Raw genomic sequence first — 27852 nt, 5'->3', positions numbered from 1 at the left:
TCAGCCCCAGAATGTATTTTTACCTTTTCAGGTTTTCACTCTAACATTTTGTTAACATACTGTTTCCTTGACTTTCCCCACATTCCTTCTGTTCTTTGGGCATCTTTAAAATAGTTGTTTCAAAGTCTTTGTCTAGGATATCTGCCATTACGTCTTTTTCAGGACCAGTTTCTATTGACTTTTTTCCTCTGAATGGGCCCTCTGGAATGGGCCATACTTGCCTGTTTCTATGTATGCCTTGTAATTTTTTTTTTTTTTATTGTACAATGGACATTTGAAACTAATAATGTAGTAACTTTGGAAATCAGATTCTCCCCCTTCCCAGTCTCTGATGTTTTTGCTATTGTTTTTGTTTCTTTTGATTGTTGTAGGCTGTCTCTGTTCCAGGATCAACATGAGATGTAAACTTAAGGTCTTCTTAGGTCTATGCTGAGCCTTTCTCTGGGCATGTACAATCACTTTCTAATTTTACCCATATATGTGATTGTTTTTGAATGTCCTAATCTTTAATGTCAGGCTCCTGAATGGGGAAAAAGCAAAAAACTAAGGGGGGAAAAAGGGCACTGTACCTTTAAATCCCCTGGAAGTCACATCAGTTATAAGGGGAGGGGCTTGCAACAATGAGGAGTGGTTTTAACAACAATGTGCCCACTTCTGTGCAATGCTGTGATAAGAAGTATCAATCAGTGATAACAGCACAGCTCCTCAATATTTGGAGGGCGGTATCTTTTTTGGCCACTCTGGTCTCATAAGCTTTGTGCAAGCTGTTCTAGGTACATGTGCACAGCTGCTTGCTATGTGGCTGAGGGTGGGGGGTGGGTAACTGCTACTGTGTTGAATGCTTAAATTAACCAATAGTAATTACAATTTACCAACCAAGTCTTCCCCTGGAAGTTGCAGGCATTCAACAGACTCAGGAATTCCAAAATACAGACATATTCATTTTATTACATGCATTTCACAGATATGCATTTTATTTTACAAATTAAAGATTTATGGCAGCTGTGGCATAATCCAAGCCTGGATGACAGTATATCTGTTTACTACAGATATGAATCTATGTTTTGAGCCCACTGTTGCAACCTACTGTTCAGGAAAAAAAGATTCCTTTCAAAATATTACTGCTCATTGACAAGACACCCAGTCACCCAAGAGCTCTAATGGAGATGTACAATAAGATTAATGATGCTTTTCATGCTTGCTAACACAGCATTGATCCTACAGTCATGGACCAAAGAGTAATTTCAAATTTCAAGTCTTATTATTTAAGAAATACATTTCATAAGGTTATTGCTGCCATAGATAGTGATTCCTCTGATGGATCTATGCAAAGTCAACTGAAAACTTTTTGGAAATAATTCATCAGTCTAGATGCCATTAAGAACATTCATGATTCATAGGAAGAGTTCAAAACATCAACATGAACTGGAGTTTGGAAGAAGTTGATTCCAACCCTGACAGCTGACTGAGGGGTTTAAGACTTCAGTGGAAGAAGTAACTGCAGGTGTAGTGGAAACAACAAGAGAACTAGAGTTAGAAGTAGAGCCTGAAGATGTGACTGAATTGGTATAATCTCATGATATAACTAATGGTTGAGGAGTTGGTTCTTATGGATGAACAAAAAAGTAGTTTCTTGAGATGGAATCTATTCCTGGTGAAGATGCTGTAAAGACTGTTGAAATGACAACAAAAGATTTAGAATATTACATAAACTTCATTGATAAAGCAGTGGCAGAGTTTGAGAGGAGTGACTCCAACTTTGAAAGAAGTTCTATTGATCAGTCGGTAGCCATTACAATTGAAGGAACACCCTTCACTCGCAAAAATATTATTACTTGCTGAAAGCTCTGATGATGGTTAGCATTGCTAATCAATTTTAGAGGACCTGAATACAATTCCCAATTTTATAATTTATTGATATTGTAACAAACTATTCTACATGAAATTTTGATAGAACTTAAATTGTCAGGATATTTGAGAACAGAGTCAGTGGCTGCTTTGTGTAAATCAATGTAATTTATAGAAAATAATTTTTTTCTGGTTTTAAAAATTCTAAATTCTGAAGATACCTTAATTTTTCATATATATATTTCAAATATGAAGTTAGCACATTTATAATCTTAATGTCTATTTGATAAGCACTTTCTCTATAATTATAAATACCCTCAATCATTGATTCATGCATTTCTAATTTCTTTTCTTTTTGTCTAATTTTGAAATTCATGTGAATATTCACATTTCTTGCTTATGTTTTATATTCAATGAACACACTTGTCAAATTACTTTCTTTCATTTGTTGTTAGCAAAGGCACAAGCCTTTTATTAAGCATGCAGTTTTATTTATGGTGATTTTTCTGATTGTAGAGTTCTATTATATCTTGCCACTTTGTTCAAAATATCATACTGATAAGTTGTGTAAAAATCTGTAATATATTTGTATCAAGATGCTTTTGAGTTCAACATAATTTTGACATTTGATATTATATCTTTTCATACTTGATAAAAATCTTTAATTTGTATACAAAATATCTCAATTGCATTTAATCTTAATGCCTATCACATATCTGTATGTGATTTTAATTTGTATTTAGAATAGTCAAGAATATTCCATCTGCTTGTTGAATTAACCAACTCCCAAAATATATCCTTTCTACAATACTGAAAAAGATAATCATATTTGAATTCATAGATGCTGTACTATTATATCAAATTATGATTATGAGCTGAGCAAGGCACAAATTTGGCATAATTATTTTGGGGGAGAAATATTGGATTGTATACCCTTGTATACATCTGACATACCTGCTCCATTATCATATACCTGGCCAGGACAATTTTTATATAAATATGATCTCTTTTAACTTATTGCTAATTTCATAAGCTAGACCATATTGAGTTTTTCTTTGAAATGAAAAGTTTTTTTAAGATATAATTGTCCAGTTTTTCCTTTTGTTTCAATCAAGTCAAATAAAACTCTCCTCTTTAAATGACATTTTCTTAATGTAAATAATCAGGCACATTCATTCATAATGGAGTATATCTGGTTTCCAAAGAGCAAGGAAACATTTTGCTTTTTTTTATTCTTCATGGTATTTCAGATTTAACATGATTTGCTAACAGCATTATATGTTTTTTAAAATTTTACTAGACAAATAAAGCATAGAAGCCTTTTAATGATTAGTTATATGATGAGGAGTTCCTGTAAGTTCAAGTGATTTATAAACATTCCAGCATTTGGACTTCCAAGAGTTTCCTATGCCCATCTAAGAAATAAATAATTTTTGCACAAAACATACATTTAAAATCACTGACACATATTTTAACACATTCTGTAAAGCATTATCTATTAAACTATCAGTGAATATATGTTTAAAAATATTTCCATTTTTAAGGGGCACCTGGGTGGTTCAGTTGGTTAAGCATCTGACTCTTGGTTTTGGCTCAGGTCATGATCTCACAGGACATGAGATCGAGCCCCAGGTCAGGCTATGCAATGACGGGGTAGAGCCTGTTTGGGATTCTCTCTCCCTCTCCCCTGCTCATATGTGCACTCTCTCTCTCTCTCTCTCTCTCTCTCTCATTCTCTCTTTAATAAATAAACTGAAAAAAAATACTAACATTTTAAAAGCATCAAGATGAAACATGGAATTTTTGTGATCACAAATTCTTTTTCAAATTTTAGAAAAATTTGAAAGCATTTTTTTGGTTACAAAAATTTAATTCTGTTGTGAGACACCTGGGTGGCTCAGTCAGTTAAGCATGACTCTTGATTTCAGCTCAGGTCATGATCTCATGGTTTGTGAGATTGAGCCATGCAGTGGGCCCTGTGCTGACAACACAGAGCCTGCTTGGGATTCTCTCTCTCCCTCCCTGCACCTCCCTCACTCATGCTCTCACTCACTCTTTTAAAATAAATAAATAAACATTAAAAAGAAAAGAAAAAAAAAAATCCAACTTTTGAAAATTGTTGCTCATGATGTAAAACAGATACTCCAAAATCTGCATGTTGAATAGGCCCATGCTCTATTAAAAGCATTTTGATTTTATTAGAAATATGTGGCGACAATGAAGAATTAATAAATTTATTTCAAAAGGCATCTTCTTATTTTCTTGCTGATGCTTAAGAAATCTAGCTTCTGAGACTTCCAACATTTCATTTTCTTTATCTTTCCTCACATTTCAAAGAAAAGTCTTTATTTAACTCTGAATTTCATAGTAATTCTATTCTAATAGTATCAATCAACATTAAAGACTATAATTTTCAGCCACTGGAATATTGTGTTTTTCCACCCTAACTTGTTACAGTGCCTTATAATTCTGATCAAGTTGTGTATGTGTTTTTCCCTATGCACCACTTGACTTACTAGGTGCCATATTTGTTTTAAGAAATTTTTGGTATACATTTTAAATATATTTATTTTAATTAGTACATTCAGCTAAACATAACAAACATTTATTTAATTAATTTTTTAAATGTTTATTTATTTTTGAGAGAGAGACAGACTGGGAGTGGGGGAAGGGCAGAGAGAGAGGGGGACACAGAATCCGAAGCAGGCTGCAGGCTCTGAGCTGTCAGCACAGAGCCCAACGTGGGGCTCGAACTCACAAACCGTGAGATCATGACCTGAGCTGAAGTCGGATGCTTAACCAACTGAGCCACCCAGGCACCCCAACATTTAATTAATTTATAGAAATTAAAATATATAACAACCAAATAGGTGTACATAAACATTCATATGAAAAATATAAAAAGTTAATGATTACAAACAATAGAAAATTACATACCAGGAGAATCAGATAAAATGTCAAGACAGAGGAATTTATCCCAAATGAAAGAACAAGATAAGGTCACAGCCAGAGTTAAGTGAAAGAGATATAAGTAACATGCCTGATGGAGAATTTAAAGCAACAATCATAATGATCACTCACTGGAATTGAGAAAAGAATAGAAGACATCAGGATGACTCATACCACAGAGATAAAAAAGTTAAAAAAACCAATCAGAGATGAAGAATGCAATTAATGAGATTAGAAACAGGCTTGATGCAAGGAACAGCAGGCTGGAATAAGCAGAGGAACAAATTAGTGATATGGAAGACAAAATAATGGAAAAATAATGAAGCTGAACAAAAAAGAGAAAGAATTATGGAACATGAGAATAGACTTAGGGAACTCAGTGACTCCATAAACATAATAATATTCATATTATAGGAGTTCCAGAAGAAGGAAAGAGAGTGAAGGGGGCACAAAATTTATTTCAGGAAATTATAGCTGAAAACTTCCTTAATCTGGGAAAGAAATAGACATCCAGATCAAGGAGGCACAGAGAAATCCCATCAAAATCAACAAAAGCAGGCAACACCAACACATATTGTAACTACATTTGCAAAATACAGTGATAAAGAAAAAAATCTTAAGAGCAGCAAGACAAAAGAAGTCCTTGACTTACAAGAGAAGACCCATAGGTTAGCTGGAGATTTCTCAACAGAAATTTGGCAAGCCAGAAGGGAGTGGCATGATATATTCAAAGTGATAAATGGGAAAAACGTGCAGCCAAGAATACTCTATCCAGCAAGGCTATCATTCAGAATGGAAGGAGAGATAGAGTTTCCTAGGTAAACAAAAACTAAAGCAGTTCGTGACCACTAACATATCCCCACAGCCCTGCAAGAAATATTAAAGGGGACTCTTTGAGTGGAAAGGAAAGACCAAAAATGACAAAGGCAAGAAAGGAACAGAGAAAATCTCCAGAAACAATAACAAAACAAGTAATAAATCAGGACTAAATACACAGTTATCATAATTACTCTGAATGTAAATGGACTAAATCCTCCAATCAAAAGACATAGTGTGTCAGAATGGATAAACAAAACAAGACCCATCCATATGCTGCCTGCGAGACTCATTTTAGACCTAAAGACACCTGCAAATTTAAAGTGAGAGGATGGAGAAACACTTATCACACAAATGGATGTCAAAAGGAAGCTGGAGTAGCAATACTTATATTGGATGAACGAGACTTCAAAACAAAGACTTTAACAAATGATGAAGAAGACACTACATCATAATAAAGTGGACAATCCAAAAAGGAGATCTAACAATTATAAATATTAATGCACCTAACATGAAGCATCCAAATATATAAAACAATTAATAACAAACATAAAGGAACTAATTAATAATAATACAATAATAGTAGTAGACATAAACATCCCACTTACAACAATGGACAGATCATGTAAGCAGAAAATCAACAAGGAAACAATGACTTTGAATGACACACTGGACCATATGGACTTAAGAGATATATTCACAACACTGCATCCTAAAGCAGAATACACATTCTTTTCAAGTGCACATGGGCAATTCTCCAAAACAGATCACAGACTAGATAACAAATCAGGCCTCAACAAGCACAAAAAGACTGAGATCATGTCATGCATATTTTCTGACCACAATGCTATGAAACTTGAAATCAACCACATGAAAAAATTTGGAAAGACCACAAATACATGGAAGTTAACCTGTTACTAAACAATGAATGAGTCAACAAGGAAATCAAAGAAGAAATAAAAATAATACATGGGAAAAAATGAAAATGAAAACAATGGTCTAAAACCTTTGGGATGCAACAAAAGCTATGATAAGAGGGAAGTATATAGCAATAGAGACCTACCTTAAAAAGCAAAAATACCTCAAATAAACAAACTAATATTACACTTAAAGGAGTTAGAAAAAAGAAGAATAAATAAAGCCTAAAGCCAACAGAAAGAAGGAAATAATAAAGATTAGAGCAGAAATGATAAACCAAAAAAAACAATACAATACATCAATGAAACGAGGAGCCAGTTCTTTGAAAAAAAATCAATAAAATTGATAAACCTCTAGCCAGACTTATCAAAAAGAAAAGAGAAAGGATCCAAATAAATAAAATCACAAATGAGAGAGGAGAAATAATAACCAACACCACAGAAATACAAACAATTATAAGAGAATATTATGAAAACCTATACGCCAACAAACTAGACAACCTGGAAGAAATGGATAAAGTCCTAGAAACATATAAACTACTAAAACTGAAACAGGAAGAAATAGAAAACTTGAACAGAACAATAACCAGGAAAGAAGTTGAATCAGTAATCAAAAAATTCCCAACAAACAAAAGTTCAGGACTCAATGGCTTCACAGGAGAATTCTACCAAACATTTAAAGAAGAGCTGATATCTACTGTGCTCAAACTATTCCAAAAAATGGGAAAGGAAGGAAAGCTTCCAAATCTATTGTATGAGGCCAGAATTACCCAGATAACAAATCCAGACAAAGACTCCACTAAAAAAGAGAGCTAAAGGCCAATACCCTGATAAACACGAATGCAAAAATTCTCAATAAAATACTGAAAAACTGAATCTAACAATGCATTTAAAAACACATTCACCACGATCAAGGAGGATTTATTCCTGTATTACAAGGTGGCTCAATGTTTACAAATCAATCAATGTGATACATAATAATAATAATAATTATAAACATAATCATAATAAACTTCATATCAACATAATAAATTCCATATATGAAAAACACACAACTAATATCATACTGAACAGGGAAAAACTGAGCTTTTCCTCTATAGTCAGGAATAAGACAGGGATGTTCACTCTCACCATTACTATTTAACAGTACTGGAAATCCTACACTCAGCAGATGACAAAAGGAAATAAAAGGCATCCAAATTAGCAAAAAAAAATTCAACCTTTCTTTATTTGCAGATGACATGATTCTCTATATAGAGTATCCATATAGAAAATATATACTCTATACTCTATATAGAAAATCCATAAGACTACACTAAAAAATTGCTAGAACTGATACATGAATTCAGTAAAATTTCAGGATTAATGTGCGAAAATCTGTTGCATTTCCTTTTTTTAGTGTTTATTAATTAATTTATTTATTAATTAATTTATTTATTTATTTTGAGAGAGAGCATGCAAGTGGAGGAGGAGCAGAGAGAGAGAGGGAGAGAGAGAATCCCAAGCAGGCTCCATGCTGACAATGGGAGCTCAATCCCACAAACCATGAGATCATGACCTGAGCTGAAATCAAGAGTCAGATGCTTAACCCACTGAGCCACCCAGGCGCCGCACACAGAAATCTGATGTGTTTCTATACATAACAATGAAACAGCACAAGGAGAAATTAAGGAATCAATCCCATTTACAATTGCACCCAAAATAATAACATACCTAGAAATAAAACTAACCAAAGAGGTGAAAAACCTGTCCTCTGAAAACTATAAAATGCTGATTAAAGAAACTGAAGATGACAAAAACACAAGGAGAGACATTCCATGCTCATGGATTGGAAGAACAAATACTGTTAAAATGTCAATACTACCCAAAGCAATCTACACATTTAGTGCAATCTCTAATAAAATACCAACAGCATTTTTCACAGAGCTAGAACAAACAATCCTAAAATTTGAATGGAACCACAAAAGATGCTGAATAGCCAAAGCAATCCTAAAAAGAAAAGCAAAGCTGTAAGCATCACAATTCCAGATTTCCAGTTATACTATAAAGCTGTAGTGACCAAGACAATATGGTACTGGCACAAAAACAAACACATAGATCAATGGAAGAGAACAGAGAACCCAGAAATGAACCCACAACTACATGGTTAATTAATCTTCAACAAAGCAGGAAAGAATAATCAATGGGAAAAAGCCCCTTCAACAAATGGTGCTGGAAAAACTGGACAGCAACATGCAAAAAAATGAACCTGGGCCACTTTCTTAAGAAACACCATAAACAAAAATAAATTTAAAATGGATGAAAGACTTTATGTGATACAGGAAAAAATAAAAATTCTCATGAACACAGGCAGTAACTTCTTTGACATCAGCCTTAGCAACTTCTTTCTAGATTGACCTCCTGAGGCAAGGGAAACAAAAGCAAAAATAAACTACTGGGACTTCATCAAAATAAAAATCTTCTGTACAGCTAAGGAAACAATCAACAAAACTAAAAGACAACCTATAGAATGGGAGAAGATATTTTCAAATGACATAGCCAATAAAGGGTTAGGATCCAAAATCTATAAAGAACTTATAAAACTTAACACCCAAAAAACAAATCACCCAATTCAAAAATGAGCAGAAGACATGAATAAATATTTTTCCAAAGAAGACATACAGATGGCCAACAGACACATGAAAAGATGCTTAACCTCACTGATCATCAGGGAAATACAAAACAAAACTACAATGAGGTATCACTGCATATCTGTCAGAATGGCTAAAATCAACAACACAAGAAATGAGGTGTTAGAGAAGATGTGGCTTGCGCTATTGATGAAAATGCAAACTGGTGCAACCACTGTGGAAAACAGTGTGGAGGTTTCTCAAAAAGTTAAAAACAGAACTACCCTACCATCCAGCAATTGCACTGCTAGGTATTTACCAAAGAATACAAAATACTAATTCAAAGGGATACATGTACCCCAATCTTGAGATTGGGGTTATTATCTACATTATCTACAATAGCCAAATTATGGAAACAGCCCAAATGTCCATCGGCTGATGAATGTTTAAAGAAGATGTAGTATTACTCAGCCATAAAAAAAGAATGAAATTCTTGTCATTTGCAATGGCATGGACAGAGCTAAAGAATATTATGCTAAGCAAAATAAGTCAGTCAGAGAAAGACAACACAATATGATTTCACTCATATATGGAATTTAGGAAACAAAAGAAATGAGCAAAGTGAAAACGAAGAGATATGCAAACCAAGAAACAGACTCTTAACGACAGAGAACAAATTGATGGTTACCAGAAGGGAGATGGAGGGGATGGGTAAAATAGGTGATGGGGAACAGGGAGTGAGTGCACTTGCTGTGATGATCACTGGTTGTGGTATGAAGTGTTGAATCAGTATATTGTACACCTGAAACTAATATTATACTATATGTTAACTAACGGGAATTTAAATAAAAACTTAGAAAAAAAAAGGCATCTCTACCTGATTCTTCTTACTCCCTACCTACATTATAATGAAACTCCACTAACCCTCAAATTGGAGGGGAAGATTCATGGTATACATACAGTTATAGAACAATAGCAGTAGACTGTTGAGCATACAGAATACAAATAGTTGTGTAACAGAGGCTATGTTAGAAGCCACTAAATCATAATTCCAACTAGAATCTACTATAGGAAAGGAACTAACTTTCAAAGAGAAAATGTAAAACTACAGAATGAAAAAGAGTGATACCAGGAAAATATTATCTGGGCATGATAACACCATCTAATCAAAGTCTTGAAGATTAATTCAACCTATCCATCCTATCACAGGTGTACCTAAAATAAATACTTGCATCTATTCAAAGAACTATCCACATCACATTATACTTGAAAGACATACCTGGACCAAGATTGTTCTATGTAGCCTTCCATTCAATATGACTGCCTTTAACTCTGATGATGGCTTGCTGAATTTTTAGTATAAGGTTTTTTCTTTTAACAAAAAATAAATTTAAGAAATTTGGTTTATGTATAAAAGGCTGGTTTCATTTGACACAGATGAAACAGGGCAATCAAAGGAAAGTAAGAGTTCAAAGATTTATTCTAGTCAAGTATGAATGTATCAGAAAAGAATCAGTAGATGACGTGATGAAAATATGGATTCATATTCATATGGATTCATAAATTTTCTTCATGCCTCTACATACTGGAAAGAAGATGGGCAAACTCTGTTGTCCCCACGGCACAGAGACCAACTGTGGCTAGGGGATGGAAGAAAAAAATCCTAATCTCAAGACCCAGAACACAGCCATTTTAAGAGTGAGGCAAAACCAGAATACAGAACATCACCCCACGCCCCGCCACCCACCTCCAGGCTAGCAAACACCAAATAACAAGCAACAACACTACTGCTGAAAAAAAGGCAACAGTGTAGAGAGAGAAAGACACACCCTCTAAGACTCAGTGTCAACAGGGACTAAAGCTGAGTGTGAAACAAGGATATTGAGGGAAAAAACCTCCAGTGATATAACTCCCACCCTAAGCACAAAGAAATACCAGAGGAATTGAACCTGTAGTATGTTAAGGGTAACCATGGCAACAAGAAAGCTACAACCCAGTTCAACTCACTATTAAGTGAAACAAAATTCCATAGTAATGACTTAACATAAGAAAAGGTACACCTATTTTCAGATATATATACACTATTTATCTTAGTCCTAGATATAATTTCTTGCTTTTAACCAAACATGATATAACACCAAAAAAAAGCAATGGGAAAAAATGGACTGTAAGGAGACAAAGCAATCAGTAGAACCAGACTTATAAATGACCCAGCTATTGGAACTATCAGACAGAAAATTTTAAATTACTATTATTAATATGTTAAATCCTTTGGTAAAAAAGGAGGACAACATGCATGACCAGAATGGGAATTTTAGCAGAGGGTCAGAAACTGCAAAAATCAATGCAAATGCTAGGAAAACAACAACTACAACAACAAATGACAGGGATGAAAAATACCTTTGATGAGCTCATCAGCAGACCTGATACACTGAAAAAGTGAATCAGTGAAACTGAATAAAGGTCAGTAGGTAGAAACTACCCACACTAAAACACAAAAAAAGTGTGTGTGGGGTAGGGTGGAGACTAAAACAAGGCATCTAAGAACAGGGACAAACATCAAATGGTATAGTATTTAGGAAACTGAAGTAGAAGATACAGGACAGCTCAGAGGATATTGAAACCCCAAAAGTAGAAGATTCAGGACAGCTCAGAGAACACCAATCAGGGTAAATGTCCCAAATAAATAAACAACTAGATAAACATAAATAAACATATGTACGATCCAGAATAAGATACATCATGCTCAAACTGATGAGAACTCTAGATAAAATAAAGATAAAATCTTAAGGACAACCAAAAAATTTATACACACACACACACACACACACACACAGACACACACACACATATATGCATATATATACGTATATATACACGTATATATATGCATATATATATGTATATATATGCATATATATACGTGTATATATACGTATATATATATATGCATATATATATATACGTGTATATATACACGTATATATATATATATAAAAGATCAAAATTCAGTAAGACATTCTGTCAGAAAATATGTAAACCAAGAGATAATAATATGATTCTACACTCACCAAAAAATATCTTTCAAAAATGAAAAATACAGATATTTTTAAATGAAAAAGCACAGAAAAATTAATTACCAGTAGATCTGCAACATAAAATATATCAAAGGAAGTTGTTTATGCAAAAAGAATGTGATACTAGACAGAAATGGGGAGCTAACAAAGAAACAACGAGCATTGGGCATGGTAAAAACAGCGGTGAATATGAAACTTTTTTTTAGAATTTTTAACTGCTCTAAAAAAATAACTATCTAAAACAAAAACAGTAACACTGTACTTTGTCTTTATAACCTATATAAAAGTAAAATATATGGCAATAATAGAAAAAAAAGAACTCACAAACTATTAACATCAGGAATGAACAAGAGGATTATCACTGCAGACCTTACAGACATTAAAAGAGTAAGGAAATAGTACAAACAACTCTACACAGATAAATTCAACATTAAAAACTACAACTACCAAAACTCACTCAAGAATAATCATATAATCAAAAAAATCCCATTTCTATGAAACTTATTTGTAGTTAAAAACGTTTCAAACAGAAGGAAACTTTCTGTGGTGTAAAAGAAAGCTGCTTGGAAGAAGGCGGCTAATTCTGTCTAGGTCTCACTAACTCTACAAGACAAGAAATGCTGTTCCTTGGGGCGCCTGGGTGGCGCAGTCGGTTAAGCGTCCGACTTCAGCCAGGTCACGATCTCGCGGTCCGTGAGTTCGAGCCCCGCGTCAGGCTCTGGGCTGATGGCTCAGAGCCTGGAGCCTGTTTCCGATTCTGTGTCTCCCTCTCTCTCTGCCCCTCCCCCGTTCATGCTCTGTCTCTCTCTGTCCCAAAAATAAATAAACGTTGAAAAAAAAAAAAAAAAAAAAATTAAAAAAAAAAAAAAAAAAAAAAAGAAATGCTGTTCCAAACATAAATGCTGAACCTGCCTCACTTCATTACACTCAGAAGGAGACATGTAATATTTTGTAATATTAAAAATAATGACATCAAAAGAACAAGTACTTGAGCAAAACTATTTCTATACACATCCAGTAGACTGGCTAGTAAATAACATTTATATGATAATCCTGAGTGTTATATTAAGAGTACCAGTTTAAGATAGGTAAAACACATTTAATAAGTAGCTAAAACATAAAATATTTCTATTTTAAAAACTAGTTAAGTCTTTTAAAAAATCCCAGAAAATATAATAATCTGGAAAGATTAGTATTCCAAAGTGCCAAATCTTTGAGGTTTTACTGATTTCAGGATTTTTATATCATAAATTTATCTCCATTAACTCACTAGTTGAACTAAACAACAGGCAAGTGAAATATGTGATGCCTTTGTAAAAACAAAAACACCTTATTAGAGTTACATATTTTTATTATCTAAAGACAAACAAAAAACAAATCTCAAATTTTTTCCCTGATAATATGCCATATGCCAATAATTACTGATGTACACACAATGAATTGAAATGTCTGAAAAATTAAACCAATAATACTTTCAAATGTATAAACCTTTAAAGTACAAATAAAACAAAATTTACCTCAGACACAGGTTCTTGTTCCTTAGTGGGAGCTTCATTTTTTAATCTTGAAAACAAAATAAGTATTGAATATTTTATATTTACAATGGAAAAATATGAGACAGTTCTTTTTTGCATGTTTAAAATAATTAAAATGTAAATCTAAACTAAAGTAGATTTGTAAATGACTTCTATAATGTTTTAAGGGAAAAATAAAATGCACAAAATAAACAGATTCAATAAATGTGCTAAATAAATTAATACAGACATGTATTTCCTTCTTTTCTAAAGTTAAGAGCACTTATGAAATTTTCTCTATGTTAAATACAATTATAAATAAAGGACATAATACATTAGTAAAACAATTTCAAAAAAGGAATTACTTTTCATTTAAAAAATGAAAGCACGTTTTATGCCTCATATATAAATATGCATGAATATTTACTATTATAGGGCTTAAAAAGGGAGAGAAGAGAAAGAGAAATTTTATCTATTATGAAATTCAATGTAATGCTATTTTGATATCTATTATAATTAAAGTGGCAAACTCACAGATATAATTTAGAATTCTGAAGGATATAGTCTCTTAAGAGCCTTCATAAGCATAGCTCAAATAGTAACTATAAATTTTTAAACTTGGCTTCTAGAAATAAAAAAAACTAATTGTAACTAATACAACATTGAGAAAGGCATATACCATCTATAAAATCTTTTGAAATAATTTAATATAAAAGCTAGCTTTCCCAAAAGATCTTTTACAAACTGCTGATAACTCAATATTATTTGCTGATATTATATATTAAACTCAATTATAAACCATATAAGTTGAGTGCCTACCTGATCTAAAATGCCATTAATACATAGTAAGGTGAATTCATTATTTTATGAAGGCTTACAGTTATACCTAAAAGGTTAATACATTTAACATAAGCAACAGTTATACTGACTTAAATTTCATGTACACAAATGAAGACATATAATAGGATAGAAATGTCAAATATCCTAAAAGCTACTCTCATGGTTAGTGAAATACAGCTGGTGTACATACATCCTTTTCTTTCTCCATTCTCTGTAGTCAAACTGAAAAAAGTAGGTTAATAAAGGCTAATAATTTACTAGATATTAACAATAATTTGTGTAAAATTACTTATCTATATTTTAATTATTACATGAGATTGCAAACCATTGGAAATTGAGCATGTATTTTTTTGTTCTTTTACTCTGTTAGTAGTGTATTGCAACAATTTATAACTAATTTACTAAACAAATTTAAGCAAATAAAACTTGCAGAAATATTGACAAAATGCATAAATGTCAATCATTTTGGGAGTCAAAGATTTTGTAATTTTCTAAAGTGTTTAACTGTGAAAAACAATACTCATACAGATGAAATTTCAAGTGTTTAGTCTAACTTCATTGCTTTAATGATTTATACAGGAAAATGATAGTCTTAAGAATAATATCTACAAAATAGTAAGAAAATATGAGACCTTAGTCTGAAGAAACAAAAAGTAAACATTGGACTAATGAAATTTTAAAGTAAATTTGAATAGGAATGCCTGGGTGGCTCAGTTGGTTAAGTGTCTGACTCTCAATTTTGGCTCAGGTCATAATCACACCATTCATTAGAGTGAGTCCACGCTGCTTGGGATTCTCTCTTTTTCCCTCTGCCCCTCCTCCTTTAGCACACTCATGTGCATATACTCTCTCAAAAATAAATAAATTTTAAAAATCTTTAAAATAAATTTGTATACTACAACTGATTTTTATTTCTAAGCAGTTAATATTTTAAACTCAGTTTGAAAAGCCGTGCAACAAACTACTCACAAAGTAGTTTAAAAATATTTTATAAAAGAATTTTCCTTCTCAGCTTATTACTGAAATATTATCAAAGATCAACCTTACATTTTTACAAAAGAAACTTTACTATGCTTATCATTTTCACATATGGCTGTTCTAATGAACGGATTTTATGCAACAATTAAAATGAAAGCCAATAAGCATGTGTTACTATTATTGCTGACATTTCATTTGGGGAAACTGGGTCCTCCTACTATCTCTGGAAGGTAGGTTAGTGACAGAGGTTTTTATTACGCTTCACTTTACTGGCTAAGAAACTAGTAAATGAGAACAAAGTAAGTTATTGAAATAATTAGCAGTAACAGGTCTATGATCCCAATCTTATTTTAAGTATACTGATATTCTGTTTATGGAACAGAATTATAATAACCAGGGAAATACTTAAGAAAACAAATATTTAAAAAATTAGAAAAGCACACTATAAAAAATTTGAGTTACAAATTCATCACTAAAATGTACACTACATTTTTATAATTACAAAAGCATACTTTAAGATTAACAAATTAAAAAAAGATTAACAAATTTTAATGCAACTCATTAACATTTATTGGAAAAGAAAAAAATGTTCTTACCTGTAATTCTTATTCATTAAAGATACCTGCTGAAATAGTCATCATTTGAGATATTCAATTGCTTGGCAGAAGACAGTGAAATTTGCTAAGCTCAAAGTTCTGAGCTAAAGACCTGCTATTTAAGTTAATTACACTTTTCACCTGGGAATGTTGCAATAACTTTTTATAGAAAAATGTAGTACAGCATTTAAAACAAACACTAAGATTTCAGTGTAAAGAGAACAGAAAGACTGGTGATCAATTTCAACAATGATTAGAAATCAAGATTGCAAATAAGTTACTTTTCCTCTGTATGTGAACTTGCTGAAACAGATCTTTCTGATAAAGGACAATCCTTTCTCTCTAAAGGTTAAATTAAACTAAATGTCACTTCTTGCATTTTTCTGCAGGCCACATAACTAATCCAAGGCTACATGTAAAATAAATATTTCAGGTCAATTACATTAGTGTGTTCTTTGCAGGTTTCATTCATGCTATATACATAACCACGGATTAAAGGGAAGAGCTATAAAGGGAAAAAATGTTCAGATTCATTTCAGCCAGGCTACATTCTTTCCTTCTAATCACATTTAAAAGCCCCAAATTTCAATGCTGAGTTTTAAAATGTAATCTTCAATTTCAGAATATTTGTAAGCATATGAAAAAAGCTAAAAAGTTGTAAAAGCCAATAGTAAAATCAATCAGTTCTTAAGATCTTCCACTTAGACACTCATGATTGGATTTAAGATAGTAATCACCAGACTAATAAATTGTAGTAAAACATCTAGTCTACCATTTCTGATCATATGTTGTGGAAGATGTTAATAGATATGTAGAAAGGGTAACTGAGCTAAACATTTACTAGGTTGCACATGCATCAGGTACTGTGCTAAGAGTTCCAGTCCAAAGACACAGTCCCTCCTATCAAGGAATTCACCATCACCATAAAGGAAACATATAGAAGCAAACGTTTATATACTGTTGAAAAAGAGACACCTATATGACGGAATGACTGTACAAAGGACTGAGCCACTATGAAGGGGAACATGCAAGGAAGCAATGAATATACTACAGTAAACCTGGTTTTGCAGCAAGAGCAAGTAAGGTTAGCAAAGCAGGAGAAAGGGATTCAAGGCAATGCAAAAGAAAAGAAGTATGAAACAAGACAATGATATAAGAACCTGAGTGGTCTCATAAGCCTGAAATGTAGGGAACAAGGGAGAGGGGTCAAAAACACAACTGAAGAAATAGCAAGGACAACTTCAGGAAAGATGTTGATTGCCTGGGTAAAGTGCTTATGTTAAGAACTTTATTTTAAGGTGAACAGGAAAGTATGATTAAATTTGTGCATCAGAAATGCAAAGGGTAGGGATGCCTGGATGGCTCAGAAGAGTGTCTGACTATTGATTTTGGCTCAGGTCATGATCTCATGGTCGTGAGCTCAAGCCCCATGTGGGTGAGTCTCCATGCTGAGTGGAGAGCCTGCTTGGGATTCTCCCTGCGCCCCCCTCTCAAAATAAATACCCTCTCCTCTACTTTCTCCTTTACTATTAAAATAAATAAACATTTTAAGAAAGAAAGAGAAAGGGTAGTATTAGGAGAGGATAGGTTCCACCCAGGAAGTCCAGAGAAGAGACAGTTAATGCCTGTTTCAAGTAAAGCAGTAGTGTCAATAAAGAAAAGGAAGGTTTAGGGAGACAACAAACAAAATAAAAACCAACAGAATATAAGTACCAATTTGATAAAGATAAATGAGTAGAGTAAATAGGACCACCTATATGTCTGCCTCAAGTGGCAAGAGAATGGTAATACCATTAACCAAGAAAGGAAATTCAGGCGGAGAAACAACATATACTGTGGGGGGAAAATGAACTTGTGATGCCTGCAAAACATTCAGATGGAAATATTTACCACTCAGAACTGCTCAGGGTTATTTATTTCATCCTTGAAGAAAAATTCCAACCATCACTTCCAAACAGATAACCTCAGAGTCATCATCCAGAGCTTTACCCCACCCTCATTTTTATTAGTTTATTTCAATCAATCAACAATTCAATTCAGAAATATCACAGTATATTAGAATTAGACTTGAGCCCTAAGAGATTGTACAACTGTCCCTGTCTTATAGATGAGAAAAATCTGAAGCCCAAAAATGCTAAATAAGTCTATTAAGCAATAGAACCGGGATTAAAAGTGGTGGCTCTACTTCAAATTTCCACTGCATTGCTTCACAGCCAATTCCTTTCCTGTGAATCAGGCTCCCTTATAATCATTCCAAGAAAAGTGAAAAAGCTTAACTGATCTCTCTGCCTCTGGATGTTTTCCACTCTTAAATATGCTGAGTATCACTGCCAAATTAATCTTACTAATAGACCAATTTATGGCCATTGTTTGCTGAAATATCCTATTGCCTACAGTACATCATAGATATACTGCTCTAAGATTGGGAGGCTAGATTCTGGTCTCAATGCTACAAGTGTGTCAGTTGCTGTCTACCCTCCTGTGAAAACACACTGAAGCTCAGTCCCATGTAGCTCCGCAGCCAATCAGAAACAAAGCAGGAATTACATGTGTAACCACAAGTACAACCAGAGAAGCAATAGCGTACAGTGCTTATTACTTTGGTCTCTGAAGACAGACTGCCATAATTTAAATGGAGTCTCTCTACTTGAAAGCTATGTGACCTTGAACAAATTATGTATCTGTACCTCAACTGTCTTACCCATAAAATTATCCATAAAATTGGCACATATCTCATTAGTTTGTGAGAATTAAATGAGTCAATAAATACAAAAAAGAAGAGTGTCTGGCACATTACATGTGCTCAATAAATGTTAGTTATTATTAATGACATGGGTAGAGTTGGGAGTCAACCTTACTGTCCAGAATTTATTTGATGTACCACACAGGCTCGTAAAGCCTTTTACCACATAAATATCCTTCATATTTTGAGATTTCCCTGCCATACTTTCCCCAACTCTTAAACACAATACATTAGATATTTATTTTGATTGCTGGTCTACTCCCGTTAGGACCAGCCTTATTTGCTATCATATGAAATTATCTATCCACTTCTAAACACTTAGGTATGATCTAAAGTTAGGCAAGATAAGAGTAAAAAACCACTCTGTATGGATAGAAGAAAGAACTAACAAGAGACAGGAATCAAAAGAAACAAAATATTTGTGAAATTGTGAAGCAAAAAAATTAATAATAATAAGACCATTAGTGAAGGCAGAAGATTTTGATGCCAGACTAGGGCTCTATTTTGTCATTTTGTTGGCAATATTGAATTAAGTCTGGAATATTTAATTTATAATAAACAAGAAGCACCATCAGGACCAGAAGACTGAAAAAACTAGTAACCTTAGAATCACTGGCAGAAGCTGGTACAGTTTGTCCTAAATGAAGAACTACACTAAAGTTTCATTTATCTTTTCATTTCACTGATTCTCCTATCCTTCTCTGCTTACCAGGTATCAAAAATAGAGGTACAAACTGCCAGAAACCACCATATTTTGACACATAGCTCCTACCTACTGACTTGTAATTACATAGTAGGGGCAAATATATTGTACCCACTTTGAAAAGGAGAAGCCATTTTAGAATTGCTCAAGATTTGGTTTGACATATTAATGTCCATGGTAGGGGAGAGAAATCCAAGGGCATGAGCCCCCATTATCTCCAAACCCAGTCACATTTCAACAGTTTAGAGAAGGTAACCACAAAAGACCCTGAAAAATCAAAGCAATCTTGGGAAAGAAGAACAAAACTGGAGGTATCAGAATTCCCAATTGCAAGATACACTACAAGGCTGTAGTAATCAAAATGGTATGGTACTGGCACAACACACATAAATCAATGGATCAGAAAAGGCAGACTAGAAATAAACCCTTGCTTATATGGTCAATTAACCTATGACAGTGAACACTGGCAAAACTATACAATGGGGAAAAGACAGCCTCTTCAATAAATGGTGCTGGGAAAACTGGACAGCTACATGCAAAAGAATGAAACTGGACCATTTTCTTAGACCATACACAAAAATAAACTCAAAATGGATTAAAGACCTAACTGTGAGACTCAAAACCATACAAAACTCGTATGAGAACACAGAGAGTAGTATCTCTGACATCAGCTGTTACAATGTTTTTCTGGATACGTCTCCCTTGGCAAGGGAAACAAAAGCAAAAATAAACAACTGGGACTATATTAAAATAAAAAGCTTTTGCACACCATACACAAAAATAAATTAAAAATGATGAAAGACCTAAATATGAGACAGGAAACAATCAAAATCCTAGAGGAAAACATAGGCAGCAAACTCTATGACCTCGGCCATAGCAACCCCTTACTAGACACATCTCTGGAGGCAAGTGAAACAAAAACAAAAATAAACTACTGGGACTTCATAAAGATAAAAAGCTTCTGCACAGCAACAGAAACAATCAACAAAACTAAAAGACAACCTATGGAATAGCAGAAGATATTTGCAAATGACATATCTGATAAAGGGTTAGTATCCAAAATCCATAAAGAATCAAACTCACAACCAAAAAATAAAGAATGCACTTAAGAAATGGGAAGACATAGACATTTTTCCAAAGAAGACTTCCAGATGGCTAACAGACACATGAAAAGATGCTCAACATCACTCATTATCAGGGAAATAGAAGTCAAAACCACAATGAGATACCACCTCACACATGTCAGCATGGCTGAAATTAACAACACGAGAAACAACAGATGTTGGCGAGGATGTGGAAAGGAGAACCTTCTTACAATGTTAGTGGGAATGCAAACTGGTACAGCCATCTGGAAAACAGCATGGAGTTTCCTCAAAAAGTTAAAAATAGAACTGTCCTACTGTCCAGCAATTGCACTACTAGGTATTTACCCAAAGGATACCAAAATACAGATTTGAAGGGGCACGTGCACCCTGATGTTTATAGCAGCATTATCAGCAATAACCAAATTATAAAAGAGCCCAAAAGTCCATCGACTAATGAATAAAGAAGGTGTGTGTGTGTGGGTGTGTGTGTGTGTGTGTGTGTATACCGTATTTTGATATACATATTTATGTAAATACATATATATATATATGGAATATTACTTAGCCCTCAAAATCTTGCCATTTGCAATGATGTGGATGGAGCTAGAGTGTATTATGCTAAGTGAAACAAGTCAGAGAAAGACAAATACCATATGATTTCACTCATATGGAACTTAAGAAACAAAAGAGATGAACATAGGGGAAGGGAGAGAAAAACAACAGAGAGAGGGAAGCAAACCATTAGAGACTTAACTATAGAGAACAAACTGAGGGTTGATGGATGGAGGTGGGCGGAGATGGGCTAATTGGGTGATGGGTATTAAGGAGGGCACTTGTTGGGATGAGCACTGGGTGTTATGTGTAAGTGATGAAATCACTAAAATTCTACACCTGAAACCAATTTTAACATATATGTTAACTAATTAAAATTTAAATAAAAACTTGAAATAAAAAAAATGCTTTTAAAATAAAATAAATAAATAAATAAATATAAATAAATAAATAATAATAAATAAATAAAATAAAATAATAAATAAATAAATAATAAAATAAATAAAATAATAATAAATAAATAAATAAATAAATAAATAAATAAATAAAAACTTGAAATAAAAAAATGCTTTTAAAATTTAAATAAAAACTTGAAATAAAAAAAATGCTTTTGGGGCACCTGGTGGCTCATTCACTTAAGTGGCCAACTCCTGACTTCAGCTCAGGTCATGATCTCACAGTTGATGAGATCAAGCCCCGCATCAGGATCTGCACTGACAGTACAGAGCCTGCTTGAGATTCTCTTTCTCCCTCTCCCTCTGCCCCTTCTAAGCTCATGCGTGCACTCTCTCTCTCAAAATAAATAAACTTAAAAAAAAAAGCTTTTCCACAGTGAAGGAAACCATCAACAAAACAATAAAGACAATGTACTGATTGAGAAAAAATATTTACAAATGATATATCTGACAAAAGGCTAATATCCAAAATATATAAGGAAGTTATACAACTCAACACAAACATTTCAATTAAAAAATGGGCAGACGACCTGAATAGATATTTTTCCAAAGCAGACATACAGATGCCCAACAGTCACGTAAAAAGATGCTCAACATCATTCATCATCAGGGCAATGCAAATCAAAACCACAATGAAATCTTGCCATTTGCAAGATAGACAGAGCTAGAGTGTATTATGCTGAGTGAAATAAGTCAATTAGAGAAAGACAAATACCATATGATTTAACTCATGTAGAATTTAAGAAACAAAATAGGTGAATATATTGGGGGGCGGGAGGAGAGAGGGAAACACACCACAAGAGACTCTTAATGATAGAGAACAAACTGAGAGTTGATGGAGAGAGATAGATGGGAGATGGGATAGATGGATGATGGGTATTAAGGAGGGCATTTGTGATACGCACTGGGTGTTGTATGTAAATGATGAATCACTAAATTCTACTCCTGAAACCAATATTGAAGTATTTTAACTAAAATTAAAACAACACAGTGAGAGATCACTTTAAATCCTGTCATAATGGCTAAAATCAAAAAGACAAGAAAGAACAAGGTGAGGATGTACAAAAAAAAGGGACCCTTTTGTACTGTTGGTGAGAATGTTAATAGCATGGCCACTGTGGAAAACAGTATGTAGGTTCCTCAAAACATTAAAAATAGAATTATCACATGACCCAATAATTCCACTACTGGGTATTTACCCAAAGAAAAGGAAAACATAAGTTCTAAAAGATATATGCACCCCTTTGTTCATTGTGGCATAAATTTATATGGAAGCAAACCAAATATCTATCAATATATAAGTGTATAATGAAGAAGTTATATATGTACATATATATATAACTTGTACATATATGTACATACATGTGTATGTATATGTATGTATATATGTGTACACACACTGCAATATTATACAGCCACAAAGAAGGATGAAATTTTACCATTTATAACAACATGGATAGACCTAAAGGGCATTACACTAAGTGAAATAAGTCAGATACAAAAAGACAAATACTGTATGATTTCACTCATACGTGGAATCTAAAAAACAAAACAAATGAATAAACAAGCAAAAAGCACAAAGAGACCTATAGAGAGAACAAACTGATAGTTGCTTGAGGTGAATGTGGTAGGGAATGGGAAAAATGTGGGAAGGGGAGTGGAGATCCTGGCTTCCAGTTATGGAATAAGTCATAGGAATAAAAGGTACAGCATAGAGAATATAGTCAATGATATTACAATAGTGTTGTATGGTGACAGATGGTAGCTACACTTGTGGTGAGCGTAGCATTTATAGAGAAGTTGAATTACCATATGCTGTAACCTGAAACTAGTGGATTACTGTGTGTCAACTATACTCAAATTAAAAAAAAAAATTAGGGGACCCTGGGTGGCTCAGTTGGTGAAGCGTCTGACTCTTGATTTCGGCTCAGGTCATGATCTCACAATTTGTAGGATGCAGCCCCACATCGGGCTCTTTCTTCACTGACTGTGCAGCCCAATTGGATTCTCGCTCTCCCTCTCTCTTTGTCCCTTCCCCACTCATACTTTCTCTCTCTCTCTCAAAATAAATAAACTTAAAAAATACTTTTTTAGTTTAGAGAAGGAAATAAGCCCAAAATAAATTCCATATACCTCATAAATGAGATCAGTTTGCCTTTTTCCCACTAAATCAAATATATGAAGTGAAGACACTGACCATTTTGAATACTTAAGATTCTCTAACTTAGATAATGTGTTCAGAACAAATAATTTCTCCAAATAATTTCAGAATTTCACAAGAAAATAATGGAATGATTTCTTACATACTCTTCAATGGTCACAGTATTCAATGGAAGTAAACATTTTTACTTATTTTTAAAAATTTTTTTAAATGTTTTCATTTATTTTTGAGACAGAGAGAGACAGAGCATGAGCGGGAGAGGGGCAGAGAGAGAGGGAGACACAGAATCTGAAGCAGGCTCCAGGCTCTGAGCTGTACGCACAGAGCCCGATGTGGGGCTCGAACCCACAGATTGTCAGATCATGACCTGAGCTGAAGTTGGACGTTTAACTGATTGAGCCATCCAGGCGCCCCAGAAGTAAACATTAAAGAAAGATAGTATTCCTAAACATAAGCTTACTTTAAAAGGCTGCCATTCTGTTTCTAAAAGAGCTTACTTGTGGCTTACATTTATGAAGGATAATTAATGAGTTACTGGTATTGTTTAGAGTGGTATAATAGTGATATTTCTCTTTGGGAACAAGTCCAGATTCTCTGTTGGTATAGTATTTCACAAAAATCACATAATGTAATATATACATGGTATTACTGGTTTAACTGGTTATGAAATCAGTTTACTATGTGGCCCTGTGAAGATGTGGATTCAGTGTCTACAATTCTGATTGGCTTATTCTGTAATTACTCTGATGGCATGAACTATGCCTTATTCACATTTCCATATCCAGCACTTGATACAGTGTCTTGCACACAGAAGGCAAGAAATCAGTGTTTGGGTCAAGGATTATATGGGAGGGTTATTTATTTACATCATACTATTAAAGAGCCATGCAGTTACAATTGGTGCTAAGAATAAAACACAGTAGCCATTCTGAAATAAGACAGAGGAACTCAGTTTTAAGGAAAGTAAGTTTTCTGTTTTCATTTCTTCCTAGTACTCTTTTAAATTAGGAGTATTTAATAAAACATAACACAAATTTTTATTTGTAAAATATTTTACACTCCTGCAATCTTCTAAACAATAGTACAAAGATTATTTTTAAATTTATTTCACAAATGAAACTGAAGTAAGTAACTTGAACATAAAGTTAATAAGAGAGGAGTCTTCAACTCCGGTGTTTACTGTACTTTGATTAAAACAAACTTAAAGGTAACTGAGACAACCAAATCAACTTCTAAAATCACTTTAAACAGTGGCTTTTAGTGCATTTGATTCAATCAATAAAGTAGACAACTGGTTAAGTAGCCCAGTTTTCTAAGTTTGAGGTTTTGTGGATTTACTATGGACTCATACTCTCAAAATGTGTTAGAGGGGAATATCTTTCTAACCTGAACTTATGTCAAGAAAATTAACCTTGCAAAAAACCTGAAAATTTACTTCTATTCTATGTTATAATTAATTCACCCAGATAGTATACTGGAGAAGACAGAGGAAGGAGAAAATGAAAATAAGGGAAAAACAAATGGAAAAGTACAATTCCATGATTGAATTACACCCTAACATTGTAAAGTTTTTTAAAAAAATCATTTCAAAGGTCTACAAAAGGAACAGCAACTTTACTACTACTACCTGGCACAGTTATATATATCCATAAATCTAGTAATATCGAATAAGTAGCCGGGAAATGAATGCCTACTAATAATTTTAAAAGTTTTCTTTTAAAGGGGGATTCTATACGCTCAAAGTGAATGTTTTCTCCTCAACAGAGAGAATTATGTACTAGTTTTCTTTTTTTATTTTTTTAAATTTATTTTTGAGACAGAGAGAGACAGAGCATGAGTGGGGGAGGAAAAGAGAGAGAGGGAGACACAGAATCTGAAACAGGCTCCAGGCTCTGAGCTGTCACCCCAGAGCCCAACGCGGGGCTCAAACTCACGGGCTGTGAGATCATGACCTAAGCTGAAGTCAGATGCTTAACCGACTGAGCCACCCAGGTGCCCCTATGTACGAGTTTTCAACAAGGGTGTTGTTTCATAGTCTCTAGACAAGAAAAGTAAGAACTATACTCAATCTGACATTAAAGAATTATATCAGATGCAACTGAAGCACTTCAATAAGATACCATCCACCCAGCAGTTTGGAGGAAGGTACTGCAAGACCTGTGAACTACAAGCCGAAATTACAAATAACTACAGTGCAAATCGATTGCACTAAAACTCTTAATGATGAGAAGATGCCACTGACAGGTGGTTTCCAGGGTCTCCTGTCATCAGCAGTAGCAGTAATTACAGTATTAACAGCAGAAATAGCAGGAGCAGCTGGAGCAGTAACAGGAAGAGCCTTAACAGTAGTAGCAGTAGTAACAGCAGCAGCTGGAACAGCAATGGCAACAACATGCATTTATTAACTACTTTTTGTCAGGCCAATGCTAAATAATTTTAATTATTGAAGTTAATAATTTCAATTATTTAAGTTAATAACTAATTTAATTTTCATACATTATGTCTTTTTCTTCTAACGACTCTGTAAGGAATTCTCACAGACCTTTCACTGATGAGGAAGCTGGGGCTCTACGAGCTGGTTAGATACACAACTAGCACTTAAGCCTAGGGCTGCCTTATTTCACAGCTGCACTCCTTTCACAATACCATACTTCACAGTGGGATGGAGACAGATATTTTTCCATGTGGAGGATTCGAAACAATAGGTTCCTATATTTCAATAAATGACAAAGGACAGGAGATGCACAGTAGCTTCTCCAAGTTTGGAGATGAGAGCAAACTCAGGTAGTCAAATACCAAAATGATTAGAGTGAGTCTGCTGAAGGATCTCAAAATCAGAGAGATGGACTGAAAATATGAGATGAACCACAGTGCAATCAGCATAAGGCAGGATAATTAGGTGGAAAGACTATTCTTACTATTTATAAAATATAATTATGACTAAAGGGAACCTAGGAGCATTCACAGACATTCTCAAACAGCAGTTTGGTGAGCATCAGATACCAAAAATCTAATGGCATGACTACTATTTGCTTCAACAATAACTCCAAAAAATATATATATACTGGGTTAGGAAAAGAAAGTTAACAAAACTGATCTGTGAAAATGGTATGGGAAGCTTAGGTTGAAAATAGTAATCCTAATGAAGATTAAGAAAATGCAGGCAGAAATAAAATCATGAACAGTAGTAATATAACAACAATAGTAACACTGGTAACTTTACACTTGTATAGCACTTCCTATGGACCAATTATTTTGTAAGAACTATATGCATAAACTGATTCATTTAATTCCCTCAACACCTTATAAGCAAGTACTGTTGTTATCTGCATTTTTACAAATGAGGAATGGGGCACAGACAACTGGTAACCCACCCAAAGTCACACACACTCTAGTAAGCAGCCGCGTAGGAACTCCAAACGAGGCACTCAACTGTAGAGCTTGTGCTATTTAACTACTGTCCCCTTAGCAGTCTGAGAGGGTTTAATGTGGAGCTAGTATCAAAACTTTACATTGGAAGAAACTCCTTAACAGATAATCAGATAATAAAAGGCTGGAAATAGCCTCAAGAAAAGTAGGTAAGTGGGTATATTGATAAACTAAGCATAAGGAGAAGAAGCTACAAATAAATGAGAGATTCTTAAGGTTCTTAGTGTGAAATGAAAAGTAACCATACTCCTCCTCCTACAAAAAAAAAAAAAATTGTTGCAGCTATAATCAGAGACAGAATAAGCTAATAACTGGTTGTCCCTGTTATGTATTTCTTCAATTTTATAAACATAATGGAAGATATGATTTTATTTAACTTCTAAAAATATGAAAATGTACATTGCTATCAAGTTATAAAGTCTAGAAAAATACATAAAAATGAATGAAATGTCTAGGAGTCCATCCTTGTTAACCCTACACAACTATTTATTTCTCAAGTCAGAGAATCTGAAGAATGATTCCTCTAAATCAGCATTCTACATACGTATTATATGGAAATTAATGTCAGGAAATTAGTAAG

The 27852-nt window shown here is 33.7% G+C and overlaps 1 protein-coding gene and 1 long non-coding RNA gene across 12 annotated transcripts in view; one reads left to right on the top strand and one right to left on the bottom strand.

The window, feature by feature from the left end:
• Window positions 1–27852, bottom strand: part of ZNF280D (zinc finger protein 280D) — a 327588-nt gene that overhangs the window by 19020 nt on the left and 280716 nt on the right. For 9 of the 11 annotated variants that reach the window (XM_045449634.1, XM_045449637.1, XM_045449639.1 and 6 more), the window contains one exon: window positions 13734–13779. In XM_045449634.1, the coding sequence (XP_045305590.1) occupies window positions 13734–13779 (46 nt within the window). Of the gene's footprint in view, window positions 1–928; window positions 1673–13733; window positions 13780–14579; window positions 14617–27852 lie in introns of those variants that run through there. The other 2 variants (XM_045449644.1, XM_045449645.1) reach the window with 2 other exon arrangements.
• Window positions 1477–26403, top strand: LOC123582968. Its single transcript, XR_006704676.1, has 3 exons — window positions 1477–1566; window positions 4570–4571; window positions 26372–26403. It is a non-coding gene; the product is annotated as an uncharacterized LOC123582968 (long non-coding RNA).

This window comes from Leopardus geoffroyi, chromosome B3, assembly GCF_018350155.1.
Source record: "Leopardus geoffroyi isolate Oge1 chromosome B3, O.geoffroyi_Oge1_pat1.0, whole genome shotgun sequence".
Lineage (NCBI taxonomy): Eukaryota > Metazoa > Chordata > Mammalia > Carnivora > Felidae > Leopardus > Leopardus geoffroyi.
This window is presented reverse-complemented; position numbering and strand designations above follow the sequence as displayed.